The 13,585-nt window shown below is 37.6% G+C and overlaps 1 protein-coding gene across 2 annotated transcripts in view; it reads right to left on the bottom strand.

Annotated features, from left to right (window-relative positions):
* Positions 1-4,393: 4,393 nt before the first annotated feature.
* LOC107738690 (bcl-2-like protein 13) overlaps positions 4,394-13,585 on the bottom strand; it is a 19,312-nt gene continuing 10,120 nt past the window's right edge. For both annotated transcript variants that reach the window (XM_016550482.1, XM_016550480.1), the window contains exon 7: positions 4,394-6,880. In XM_016550482.1, coding sequence (XP_016405968.1) covers positions 6,008-6,880 — 873 coding nt within the window. In that variant the 3' untranslated portion in view covers positions 4,394-6,007. The remainder of the gene's footprint in view (positions 6,881-13,585) is intronic.

The raw sequence follows: 13,585 nt of genomic DNA, 5'->3' as shown, positions 1-13,585 counted from the left end.
AATGCAGTGTTCTTAATTCACAGATTTCACACTAAATACTACACTACACTATCTTGAATACAGATTTGGAGCAGTGTTCTAAGCTTTAAACGTATCCCAACATGCAATACATTTTTACGTTTTTTTTTTTCTTCAAAGATTTGAAAATCAAAAAGCTCAGCAAACACTTGCATTTTTATAATACTGTAAGTGTGTCCCATTGGGTAATGTAAAGTTCCACACACTTGTGGTCTTCAAATAAGGAAATACGTCACGTAAGTGGTCAAGTGCAAAGACCGCAATCTGTCTGCCATGGTGAGTCAGCAACATCACACTTCAGGTGGGGGGAAAAAAACAATTATGTCTGCCAGGTAGTGTTTTTTGTATTGACCACAAGGGGCGACTCTAGCAGAGTAGATGTCCTAGTAAAGTGATTCTCAAACAGATGACCTTGCTTTTAGCAAGTTTTTTTTTAAATTAAAATGCTCAACAAAAACCCATTAATCTGACATTTTATTACAACGGGTGTTCCAGATGTACAATTTTTAGATGGGAGGGATTTTGAATGTTGTCATGGACACTGGCCGTGGTAGAATCTATGACTATGTTTCAGTCTGAATGCTTTAGTCTGGTATTTACTGCTCTGTCAATAGTGTACACTTATTTCTCAGGCATCTCTTCCTCATGATCCATTATCTAGCATGTGCAGTCTAACAGAAGGGGATCTCCATTTCCAAAAACCCCTCTGTCCTAAAGTGAAGATAAGTTAAAAGAACGAGGATAAAGTCGCGTGTCCACATCGCGAATTGTGTCTGTTTATCTTTGCCTTGCTGAGTCATTCTCGGCAGTTGCTACATTTAGAAAGGTCACACATAATTTTATGCCTTTAAATGTTAAGTAAACAACGAGAACATCCTACAACACTTTTTTTTAATTAAAGACTATGTATTACTAGGGGAATTCTTCGTCTTTGCATGGTTGCCCATTGCATTCCAGGGGCTAAATATCACGTTATTGGGGTCGCTTCAATCCGCGGACATGAAAAACATCCCGCAGCAACATTGTAAAAGTAACAAAAATTTTGACCACGCCTTTCTGTGAAGCGTCATCCTGGGTGACGCAGGAAGGCGGGGGATTCTTCTCTCAAGACTCGTAGCACATTTGTGTTTGTTTATCAGGCGACAGTGTTCGCTATTATGTGATGTTTTGACTTGAAGTCTACGTAAGTAACGAATGTTTGTTTTTTCACTGGAAAGTAAGTACAGTTGACAGTGTGCCTCAAAGGAGAATAAATAATATTCAGTGTAGTATTAAATTAGAAAGTTACACCACCGGTACTTTTGCTACTAGATCGTAGCCTAGCAAGTGTTTATCATAGTTTCTGTGGATAGTGTTACGACAGTTAATGCAATTTCTTTAAATATAAACATTCAATAACATGTTTATTGTTATATTTACCCAGATTATAGATTAATATTTCACGCTTCCCTCAGTTTGACTGACGTTTCCTGTAATGTTCAGAAGTGCTCTACCTCTGGCTAGTATTTTATATTTTAACTGCATTAATCATTGAGCTTCATCTAGGTGTCATTTGTGTGGTCCCTAGAGATTACCTTGGACTGCAGATTTATCTTACTTTGTTTTGATCTGAGAATCTTTTTTTAAAACCGATCTCTATTCTGCAAAAACCGGTGACCCAAACTCACTGTAAACGGTTAAATCTGTCTTCTGAGCGTCATTTAAACGTGTATAAATTACCCCCAATCACAATCATGTTAGCTAGCAATGTTGGCTAATAAACAGTTAATATTATCAGCTGCTAATTAGCTGGTTTTTGAGAGCTGGCATATTTCATTTTACGAACTCCTACAGTCGTACAACCACGGACGAACTTTATTTACGATTACGTTTATTTAGCTATATAGCAGTCTATAGATCGATAGATATAGTTTTTTTTTTATACAGCTGTAATACATTTATATGTTATGTATTACATACAGCTATTCCTGTAGCTTAGACAGTGGAGCATAGCGTTAGCAACGCTAAAGTCATGGGTTAAAAGAGTTTGCCTAACAGAAAACTTTATGCATGTTTACAAATGTAAAATCCTTTATTTTTTTAATAGTTTTTACAATCAAGGATGTCCCCAAAAGTAGGTTTTGTCAGGTGTAGCTCACTTCTGGGTTCACGTTTATCCCCTAAATATGGTTAACTAGACACAGACATACTGCATAGTATAAATTTGTATCTATGGTAAAGTATTTAATATATTTAAATATGTTGATCAGGCCATGTACAGTCTTGTAAATCGTTATCTGACCAAGGGCATGCAAATTGCAAAACAGTGGCAGTGACTCATTTCTTTTAATATTATCATGATATTGAAACGAATTGCTTTTGTGTTTTTCTTGAATTGCAGTGCACCTGTATGAGGCATTGTACGGGTTTGGGTTTGTGCAATGGACTGCAACAGAAACCTTGACAGTTTTCCAGACACTTCCCTGGTGCTCCTTTCCTTCCTTAAGCAAAAAGGCTGCCAAAATAGCCAGCTTCAAATAGAGCTTGATTATCTTGATGAACAGTTAAAGCTGCCTACAAATCACAATTATATTGAGAGTGACGAGGAATTACAAGCGGATGGACACAGTTTCTCAGTCAGCTACAGAGAACTTCTACATGAATTTCAGAATCAAGTTCAGCCTCAACTACCAGGTATATTATTTCCTCTTATTTTAATTAAAGGTGCTCCTTAATTAATACCAATAAGCCAATGATTATTTTCACATTATTGCTAATAACTGATTATAAATACCTGATATTTTATCTAATTTAATTAAAACATACTTATTATTATTATTATTTTTTGTCAAGCTCACATCATTTGTATGGAAAGAACTTTAAAAAATGCTAAATATTTCTTGTAATCTAGCGCTATACCTTCAAATTAGGGCTAGATGACAGCAAAAGTTATCTAAAATATAAAAATAGGAAATGAGTGCCCACAATTAAAGGGATAGTAAACATTCTGTCACAATTTACTTCCCTTAATGTCTCTCCAAAACTGTGTGACTGATTTTTTTTTTGTCTGTGAAACACAAAAGTAGATATTTTGAAGAATGTTGGTAAACAAACAGTTTCACTTCCCACCGACTTCCACTGTATGGTCAAAAAATAGAAGTCAATGGGAACCGAAACCGTTTGGTTACCAACATTCTTCAAAATATCTTCTTTTGTGTTTCACAGAAGAAAGTCAGTCATACAGGTTTGGGATGACATGAGGGTGAGTAAATGACAGAATGTAATTTTTGGGTGGACTGTCACCTTAAATATACAAAGTTGGCTGGCACTGATAAATTTTGCATGCCTAATTATTAGTTATATAAAAAGTACTATATATATTTGTCGTTGTCTGTGTCTGTTAATGCTGCTACTGTATCTCTCCATCTCAGTCAATGCTGAAGAGGCTCAGGCAGCGAGGGAAATGGCTGCAGAGTTGATCAGAATTGCAGACCTGCTTGAGCACAGAGTCCTGTCCCAAGCTGCTGACAGTTTGACCAATAAACTATACAGATCTCAAGAGCAGGTGAGACAAATTGCTGTATTGCAAACTAACTAATTATACATATACACTAATGGTTGCTCCTTAAAACTGGAAACACCATTTACAATATTCCTTAAACATTCACAGTTTTGGGGCGGACATCTGTCTGATGGAGTGCAGGCCTTATTTCACCAGGTGGCAGGTGCCAAAGAGTTTAAGAAGGAACTTGTGGAGATGGCCTTCACTTTTGTGCTTATGAAGACTGTTTGTGAACATGTGCCTCAATTTTTGTTTGGTCTTTACGGCACAGTGGTGCAGTATTTCTTACCACACAGATCCCACTGATGAGCTCTGTGTTCCAGTTATTCATGTATGCAATGTGAATATATGTGTATAGATAAATGATACATTTGAAATCTTTGCCTGTAAAGACAAATGTATATTATTTGCTTAACGTGATAGTCAAGATTGAAACGCTAGCAATTACTTATGGAATATATTTTTTTTCTGAAAACGTTTCCTTTTTTTCTATATATTCACTTGTAATACGGTCTGTGATTCACTTTTTTTTGGCACTTTGGCCATGTTAAGTTTTATGGTCTTGTTAGGCATTTGATTGTTTCTTTACCTGCCATGGAAAAATAATATCATGATTAAATTGGAAACTATGCATTAAACCAAATTTGTGAAAAAATATATGCATTCTCTTCTCTGACAACTTTTTGATCTCCTTCAATCTCATAAACTCTTGATCTCTTCTCATTCAGTCTGTAAAGAATATCACATGATCAATTGTCTCATTTGTATTGCAACAAATCTGACTCATATCAGTACAAAATAGAGGAAGCAAACTTAGTTTCCATCTTAGCGTTGGCATGTCTTTTTTTTAATTTTAAGCAATGTTTCTTCAAGATAAAATTAATGCTTAAATGAGGACACAAACCACAAGGTTAACCCTTGATGGAATACAGATTTATTTCACAGCTTTTGTCCATCTGTGATGCAAAAAAACATCACTTGTCGTTTTCTCAGACAAAACGGGTGGATCCTGCCTGTACGTGTGACTTCTGCTTACATTTTCTGTTGTTTTGACCAGGGTCTCTTGGATAGGCACATAACAGGGAAAGGAGGGTGACAAGGCTGTGCTGTGCAGGCCTTTTTAGCTTTCAAGGACAAACAACAGCACAAGGTACAGGCAAGGTGTAAATCAGAGACAGAGAAGACAGAAAATACTAAGTTTGAGGAGACAAAAGAAAAACTGCAAAGGACCGATGACTGATCTGTGTGGCTCAGAAGACATTTAAGAGACATTCTGGTCCCCCAAACCTGAAGTCAGCACTTGATTTGAGCAATAGACAGTTAATGTTACCGAACACAGCAAATCACTTTTTACTCTAGAATTACAAAACCCATTTGGATGTTTCTAAATCATGGTGGTTTAAGATTAAACCACAAGTTTAACGTTTCATTATATACTCATTTTAATATTTCACAAGATTTTATTGAAATTGCTTCTGACCCAGAATTAGGGACATTTAATTACAAAATGCACACTTAGAAACATCATATTAAAAAACTAAATATGACTTTTCATCTAGCATTATCTTCCGCTTCCTGACGTTGAGATAAATTCAGTCAACTGTGCCCTGTCGCCATGGCAATATTGACTCTGCTGGTGTAGTATTTTTACGAGTTTTTACAAACATGTTTTGTACCTAACACAACAAATGTTCACATTATAGCGAATTGCTGTACATTTAGAAATGACAATCCCTTAAACAAATTGTATCGGTCAAAGAGAAGGGGTTTCCCATTTGAGGCTGTGACCTAGGCTTCTACTTTTAAAAGGGGGAATTCAAACAAAAGGATTCATGCAAGCCTAATTTATTCAAAATATACACTAAAGATGGTTAATATGAATGTCTAAATGAATCAAGAATGCATGGATACTTTGCTTTCGGTTGTTGCGAGTAATCTTGTACAAGTACTGATATATTTTGGGAGAATATCAGTCACACAATCCATCTAAGGAGCACAGCCCATAAAGATTTGCACTTTAATATTTAATGTCTGATAAGATAAAATCATAATCACGCACACACAAGCTTGCGTTTAAAAATCAAACCTAACTTCATTAAATCAAATATTTATATACGAGAATAAACATGCTTCACTAACACAAATTAACTTACTTCTTCTGAATCAGAAGCCTTGATGTTCCTTTTGGAACCAGGAACCTAGGTAACAGCCTAGTGAACCAATCACTACTATGTTTACTAATACAGCACAAAAGAAACCTGACTTCACCTGTAAGTTCCTCTCCAGTCATTAAGCTGGACTAAGCCAACAAATAAAAGCAACGAGAACAGAAAATAAAATGGTATGACACATAAGAGGAGTCGTTTTCCCATAAAGTGCAGCACTGTGACCCACAGGGCTTCCGTTAGGGCAAGAGATACAGTGAGGTCAGGGACAGTCACAGACTTTCTACTTCTTCCTGTAGGCCAGCGCTCCAAAAGCCAATACTGCAGCGATGGCCACCAGGGCAGCACCGCTGTATAGCAGCACAGGGAGGTCAGAGGACTCGGGCTGTGGCACTGAATTCGTCTGCACCTCAGGAGGGGTCGGAACAGGGAGGTCGTGGGCCGGGGAGGAGGCCTTCAGATCCACCTCTGAAAGTATCTCCTGCTCCAGGGTTGCTTGGACCACTTCGGGTTCTAGATCAGGTGGGGGAGATGATTGTGGCTCCACAGGAGCTGGAACAGGCTGAGACTGAAGTTCAGGCTCAGGCTCAGGCTCAGGCACGGGGAACAAGGCAGCAGCAGGGGCGACTGGGCGCTCTTGTTCTGATGCTGGAGGTGGAGGGATCTCTTCCACAGTTGGCTTAGTTGTGGTTTGCACTGGCTCTGCGGTTGGTGCTTCTTCTCGGACAGCAGCGAGTTCGCTTTCACTGCCCAGCACGCTAAGTACGCTACTCTGCAGCTCCCCTTCCTCCACCGTCTCCCCACCTTCTTCTAGAAGTTCGGCATCTTCACGCTCCACGTGGACGATGTCAGAGTTCGAGGAGTTGTTCTCGCTTTGCTCCTCGACTAACGCAACTCCTTCGGCGCTGTCCAGACTCTTGGCGTCTTCTGGGTCCATCATGCCAACCTGCGCCCAAGACTCGTGTCCTGTCAGAGACACTGGAAGACTCTCTGTCTGCCAGGAAGCTGGCCCACTGCTATCTCCAAGAGTCAGTAGTGAAGCAGGAGGGCTCAGCTGATCCGAGGCCTGTTCACCTGACAGGATGTAGATGTCGTTACTGTCCTCGGCTATGATCACGCCAGGGTCCTCAGCTTCATCCAGGCTGAACACAGTGCCCTGTAATATAAGGAGTGGAAAATCAATCAGTTGGTCCATTCATTGTTTTATATTCCAAATACAAATATTCTATTATTTCTATTCTACTCTATTCTTCTATAAATGAGAAATGTTTCAATGAAGGACTTGTTGTCCTGCAAAGTTAATTTCCAACACTTGCTTATGTATTTTCAAGCAATCCAGAAGCTCGATTAGGTGCTTCAGGTGGGTTTGATTAAACTCTGCAGGATAGTGGGTTCCCAGGAGCTGAGTTAAAGACCTCTGACGTAGAAAATAACGGTTTTGGCAAGGTTTGAGTCATGAGAACAAATGTTTTATGTTTCATTTAAAAACTGTGGTAAGCCAATGTACGCATTTCCTTCTGTGGGAACTCCAAATGTCTAATCTCTTTCCCACCACAACAAAAACATGTAATATGTTTTTTTGTTTTTAACTGTGTGTATTTCTTTATAAGGTCTTCCTGATTGTGTCTGCAAACCATTCTCATGGAGATCCACAACTGATAACCTTCACAAATAAATGTGCCTAAAAGAAGCATGAAGTACACCAAAAGACCTAAAAAAGAATGAATAAAATGAATTAAAAAAAGGATTATGTTCTTCTCATACGACTGACATCAAATTACATGTTAGACATCTTGTTTTAATAATTTCAGAAACATTTATAGTCAGTAAAACACCAAAACTGATTTGCAAAATTATTTTTATTATTATTATTTTTATTTTATTTTTTCAAAAAGTGCACTACCATTCAAAGGTTTGGAGTCAGTTTGATTTTTTTTTTTTAAAGAAATTTATTAAGGGTGCAATAAATTGATCAAAATGAACAGAGTAAAGATGTGTCACTCTGACAATGGCTACTTAAAATTTGCCATCACAGGAATAAATGACACTGTCATACAGTCTATATTAAAATTGAAATTAGTTATTTTTATTTTACATTGTAACAATATTTATTATTTTAAATTGTAACAATATTTTACAATACTACAATTTTTATTGCATTTAATCAAATAAATGCAATTTTGAGTGTAAGCTTTAATCAAAACAAACAAAAAAATCATACCAACCCCAAAATTTTGAAAGGTAGAGTAACTTGTTCAAATAAAATGCATGTAAAATAAAGTGAGTTTTTTAAAGTGTGTGTTAAAGTGTGTGTCACACACATAGACACACATATATATGTATATAATATATATTATATACAGTGTATATGTGTGTATCTATATATAATATTTATGTAGATACACACACACACAAATACACAGACTTTCAAATAATACAATTATTGCAGTATGTCTTCTTTAGTACAGTAAGCAGAATTTTTCATGACGGGATCATTTGTCACTGAATTTCTTTTGCCACCCAGTGGAGTGTGAGAGTAATACAGCTATAATAATAAATTTAAAACTACTTCATAGTTGACTAAACAAGATCAACTTTAAAATGCAAAGTATCAATGATGGACAGCTATTGACTGAATATGATGTTAGCTTATACTAGCTGCATTTTAGTGTATTTCGCTGATGCTTTTATTCAGTTCTCCTGGTTCTTGCGTAAAAACTGTTTAAAAAGACTACAGACATAGAGATACAGCAAGTCAAGTTGAAAAGAGTGTTGATTGGTTCTTATTTTCTAAAATTACTTGAATGAAGCTTCTTCTTTACAAATCCACAAAGACAGACCTGAGGGCAACTTTCAAAGTAAGACCTCAACAGGAAGTGTTTTAACCCACTCTCCATCTGTATTCATGTACTGTCCCTCCTATCTAGAGGCATGACTTTATCTTCCTCTGTCACCCACACAATGACATCACCATACAGCTGTGGTGTCTGCATAAGCCACAGGGCTCTGAATGTCTACCACAACTAGGTCAAGCATGCAAAACGAGCCTATTTGAATTTGAACTCATTGTCTGTAAATATGTCAGTTTGGCTCATTTGGATTAAGCAAACTTAATAGACTGCCTCTTGCTTACTCATCTTAAAGGACAGTGTTCTGCTCCCTGTGCCTTTTCTGGTCTTTTTTAGATTTCAGTAATCCACCACAGTGCACATGCATCTAGTTTCACATGTAATCCTGTCTCACACCAATGCTTTCAAAAACACATTAGAGCCCAGCATCTGGATTAACCTCTAATGGCCAACAGAGAGAGCACCATAAGCACACAACCAGTAGAATGCAACAGTGCCTTATATACAGTATTACTTACAATCATATATAGATAACCATCACGTGTATCCTAAAAAAAATAACTAGGCCTAAATAGTTTTATGACTTTAGAGAGTTTCCAAAGAAACCTGGAAACCAAAACCAATGAAATAACCATATATGAAGACAAATGTAATTTTCTTAAATCTGCATGGTAAACACAACAAACAACAGGTTATGTCAGTAAAGACAAAAGTTTGGGGTTGAGATTATACTTGTTACTTAACATAAATAAAAGCATTCATTTTCCAAAAAAAATAAAAATAAAAATTGTACCAGCCCCAAATCTTCGAACGATAGTGTATAATAAATAATGTGCTGCGTAGCACTGCACATATTATGCTTGATTTACAGATGCATACACCATAATTCTAATGAAAGTAATACACAAAATTATTTGTGGCAAGTAAAGACACCTATTTATATGCATGACATTATTTTTAGTTGACATTAATAGTTGCATTTGCTCTCAAAAATCTTTTTTAAGCTGATTAAATAAACCCAAGAAAAAAAAATACTGTGAAATCCAAGCTTTCTAGGCTCTATAGACTCGAGCATTAATTAGTATGGTTATGAAGTAAACTTAAAATAACAAAAATCCTATGTACATAGTCCAAATTGACAATACCTTTTTGAAACGTTGGAGTAAGATAGATGTTTCCTGCAAGATTAGGCTTGCTTTCCTATCCAGAGACTAACATTTTTTAGACTATCTAAAAATGAAGTTATGCTTTAAGGCGTGTTCTCTTAGGTGAGCTTTGGGTGCCTATACACCACTCCACCTTAAGTACATGTACCCACCCTCCCCTGAAGACAAAAACTCATGCAAGCCTGCCAAACTCAAATGCTTACGCATTCAAAGAAGAAATATTGAAGATAGGGTGCAGAGCATACAACCTGTGGAGTGGTAACCATTTGGTAATACTGTGCTACTAAAGTATGTGAACTAATGTATATACTAAACATATGCTAGTACAGTTCAATAAAGTGTGTGTGTGTGTGTGTATATATAAAGTAATTATAATATTATTATTAAAATATTTGATGAATAAACATTATTGAAAATACAGAAAATTTATGATTTTGCAAATAAATCTTGCATAAATGTAACATTATGGCATAAATATTGCATGTGCAGATCCAGGTAGCCCTGTGGCTTTGATCTTCTTCATCATTGTACTCATCTGCATCTTCGCGGCTGTCCCCTTCATCTTATACCAGAAAAACAAGCATCGCTTCCATTCGACAGTACGTTACCAGCGCAACTTTGATGACACGGACAGCGCGAGTATGATCAATAATGCCGAATAACGGCTCAGCTGAATGACGTCAAATGAAACGGTAGCTATGATGTGCCTTTTACTAGAAACACTCCTCTATGCCATCAACAGAAACACCTGCTTCAGTGGTGCAATCTAAGGTTATTTATTATTTTTCACCCCTGACATCTTGACCGTTTGTGTAAAATAAAATAGGAGTGATATTATTCTAAGGGTTTTATTGTTTGTAAATGCTTGTGTATACTGCAGGTACTTACCATACTATACATGTTATTGAAAGAAGTCTCCTATATGCTCACTGAGGCTACATTTTTTGATCAAAAATACAGTACAACAGTAATATTGTGAAATATATTACAATTTAACTCGAATTTTTGTTAAATATTTTAGGAACAGCATTTATGTGAAACAGAGACCTTTTGTCACATCATAAATGTCTTTACTGTCACTTTTGAGCAATCGCTAAATAAAAGTATTAATTTTATTTTAAAAATCGTACTGATCCCAAACTTTTGAATGGTAATGTGCATAAATGTCGATGCGGATACATTCTGCATTAGAATCACTGTAACCTTCTAGACAATATATACAACATTTTACACACTTGTATGGCAGTTTCTACTGTTAAGGCATCCGCACCAAAGATAAACATATCTTGTCTGTTGCGGGTGCACCATACAAGTAGATTTCCACATACTGTACCATTCGCCTGTGAATGCTGAACTGCGTCTGCTGATATTTAGACGACCAGTTTGCCCACTGCATCATGCAACCTTTAGATTATTAAACTACATTCAAACCAACTTAGGATACTTAGGTGAAAGATTCTTCTGGATCTCCCACAGGATGTCAAGCATACAGGTCACCATCTCAACTAGCACTGTGAATAGTTTGGAGGCAGTCAAACTGGGACAGCCTTGCTCCAGCTGATTCATAGGAGGATTTATCAGATTTATTTCTGTTCTTCATCTCTGGAGTGTGTGGGGGTGGCGTATGGCCTCTGTTTGTGTGATGAGAGCAGCACATCGCCTGTAAAATGTAGTTACGTAAGAAGCCGGGCTGTGCGATGTGCCGGGTGATGCGACCTGAAGTGGCTCAAGCTCCGCTCTCAGCACCTACTGATATACAGACAGGGGCACACTGCTTTGGTAGCGGTTTGTCTGTACCAGAACAACAGGAGTCAAATTACATCACATCAAGCCATCTCAAGAATCTTTGCTGTGCCGTGTGACACAGACACCCTGAAGGTCAACTCTGTGTTACGTACAGAACAGACAGAGGGACAGGAAGGGGATAAAGGGGTGGGGCAACTCACAAGACAAAAATGTCCCACACATCGGGTTTCTGTTACCCCTACTGAATGCTTTCCCTTGACCTACAGGAGTTTGTTGTGATCAGAGCAGACAGCATGATTCAGCGGGAACATGTCATTGACTTGCTGTATTTTGGTTTTCAAAATGGCTTCACGCTGGGTTTTGCAGAAAAGACACACAAACAGATTCCTTCTCATTCACGTCACTGGCTTTGGGTCTCATTCATTAAATTATTTTCTGTATAATCGTGCATTAAAACCATGCATACATGAATTGTCACACTATATTGCTTCAACAATTTATGCATGAATGCTTTAGCAAACACTTCATTGTCATGTTTCACGAACGAGGCCTATTTGAATGTTTTATTCTCTATAACAATTATTGTGCTTTCGCAAAGGTGCAAAAAAAACAAATGATTGCCCGAAACACAATTATATTCAGCTAAAAGCAGAACTGAGCAAACAGAGTCACTCCAACTGCGGTCATTTCTACACTAAAACAGGTTAAATATTAAATTAAATATTTACAGACTGGCCTATTTAACGGACTGGAGAATTAAACCTTGTGAGTGTCCTTGTGTTTGCTATTTTATTATCCATTTACAACAGTCACTACGTGACGGAGAGCAAGAAAGAGGTCAAAAAGACCTAAATCCATAACATTTATATTGTTTTGCGCAAATGGACCACAAGAGAATAATCTCACCTGATCCAGACACCTAGAAGAAACCAGCTGTCCTACCTGCCTTTGTTCGTCTCCCAAGTGCGCAGAACTCCAACAGTGACCACAAGGAAATTAAGTGAATGAGTGGCAGAGAGAAAGTATAGACAGGATAAAGGCTGCTGTCAGAGTAATAGGGCTGGAACTGCTGAGCAGGAGGTCTGGTTTGTTTGCACACGGTCTCCTCCTCCTGGTCAGACTCCTCCCAGCTGCATTCAAACTCTCACAGATGCTTATCCCGTATCATCTATGCCAACGCTCTCGCTCCATCACTGGAATGTGGTCCTGTACTGAGCGGCAGTATAAAACAATGGTCTCCCCTCCTCCCTGTGTCAGTGTCAACGGTGCACTAATTAAATTAATCCTTCTGACTGAGTTCTTCAGCTGAGTCTTTCATACGGACGGCCCTCATCTGAGATACAGTGTGACCTAAATAGGATGTTATAAACAAACAAGACCTTCCTCATGCTTTTCGACATCATCAGACAGAAGTGAAGAGCTGTTCTCATAAAACATTTGCATGAGGGTATGATAGCCTTCCAAAACGAACATCTTGAGTTTGAACTATCAAATTACATACAATTACATTTTGATAAGATGAATGGGAATGAGCGTGCACATTATGCAAAACATTAAGTTGAAAAGTACTTCTTTATTATGACCATAAACAAATATGCTCCTGATCACAATGACTTGACAGAAACATCATAAAGTTAGCACATCCATAAAGGTGAAAGTGTTGATGAAACACTACGTAAAGATATGTTGACCATCACGTGGCCGCATAATGCGTTTAAAAAACAAAAAGAAAAATCATGAACACAGCTCTGGCTCCCTCTCCTGACAGGAGTCAGTTTTGCCTTTTTTACTGACCTGAACCTCTTTAAAGGGGTCATATGACGTTGCTAAAAAGAACATTATTTTGTGTATTTGGTGTAATGCAATGTGTTTATGCGGTTTAAGGTTAAAAAAAACATTATTTTCCATATAATGTACATTATTGTTTCTCCTCTATGCCCCGCCTTTCTGAAACGCATCGATTTTTACAAAGCTCATCGTTCTAAAAAAGCGAGGTGGGCTCTGATTGGCCAGCTATCCAGTGCATTATGATTGGCCGAATACCTCAAGCGTGTCACGGAAATGTTACGCCCCTTACCATACTGTGATGCCATGTCCCGG

Source organism: Sinocyclocheilus rhinocerous, unplaced genomic scaffold, assembly GCF_001515625.1.
Source record: "Sinocyclocheilus rhinocerous isolate Xijiao unplaced genomic scaffold, SAMN03320098_v1.1 scaffold1938, whole genome shotgun sequence".
Taxonomy (NCBI): Eukaryota; Metazoa; Chordata; class Actinopteri; order Cypriniformes; family Cyprinidae; genus Sinocyclocheilus; species Sinocyclocheilus rhinocerous.
Note: the sequence above shows the minus strand (reverse complement) of the source record. Positions and strands in the feature narration are given on the sequence as shown.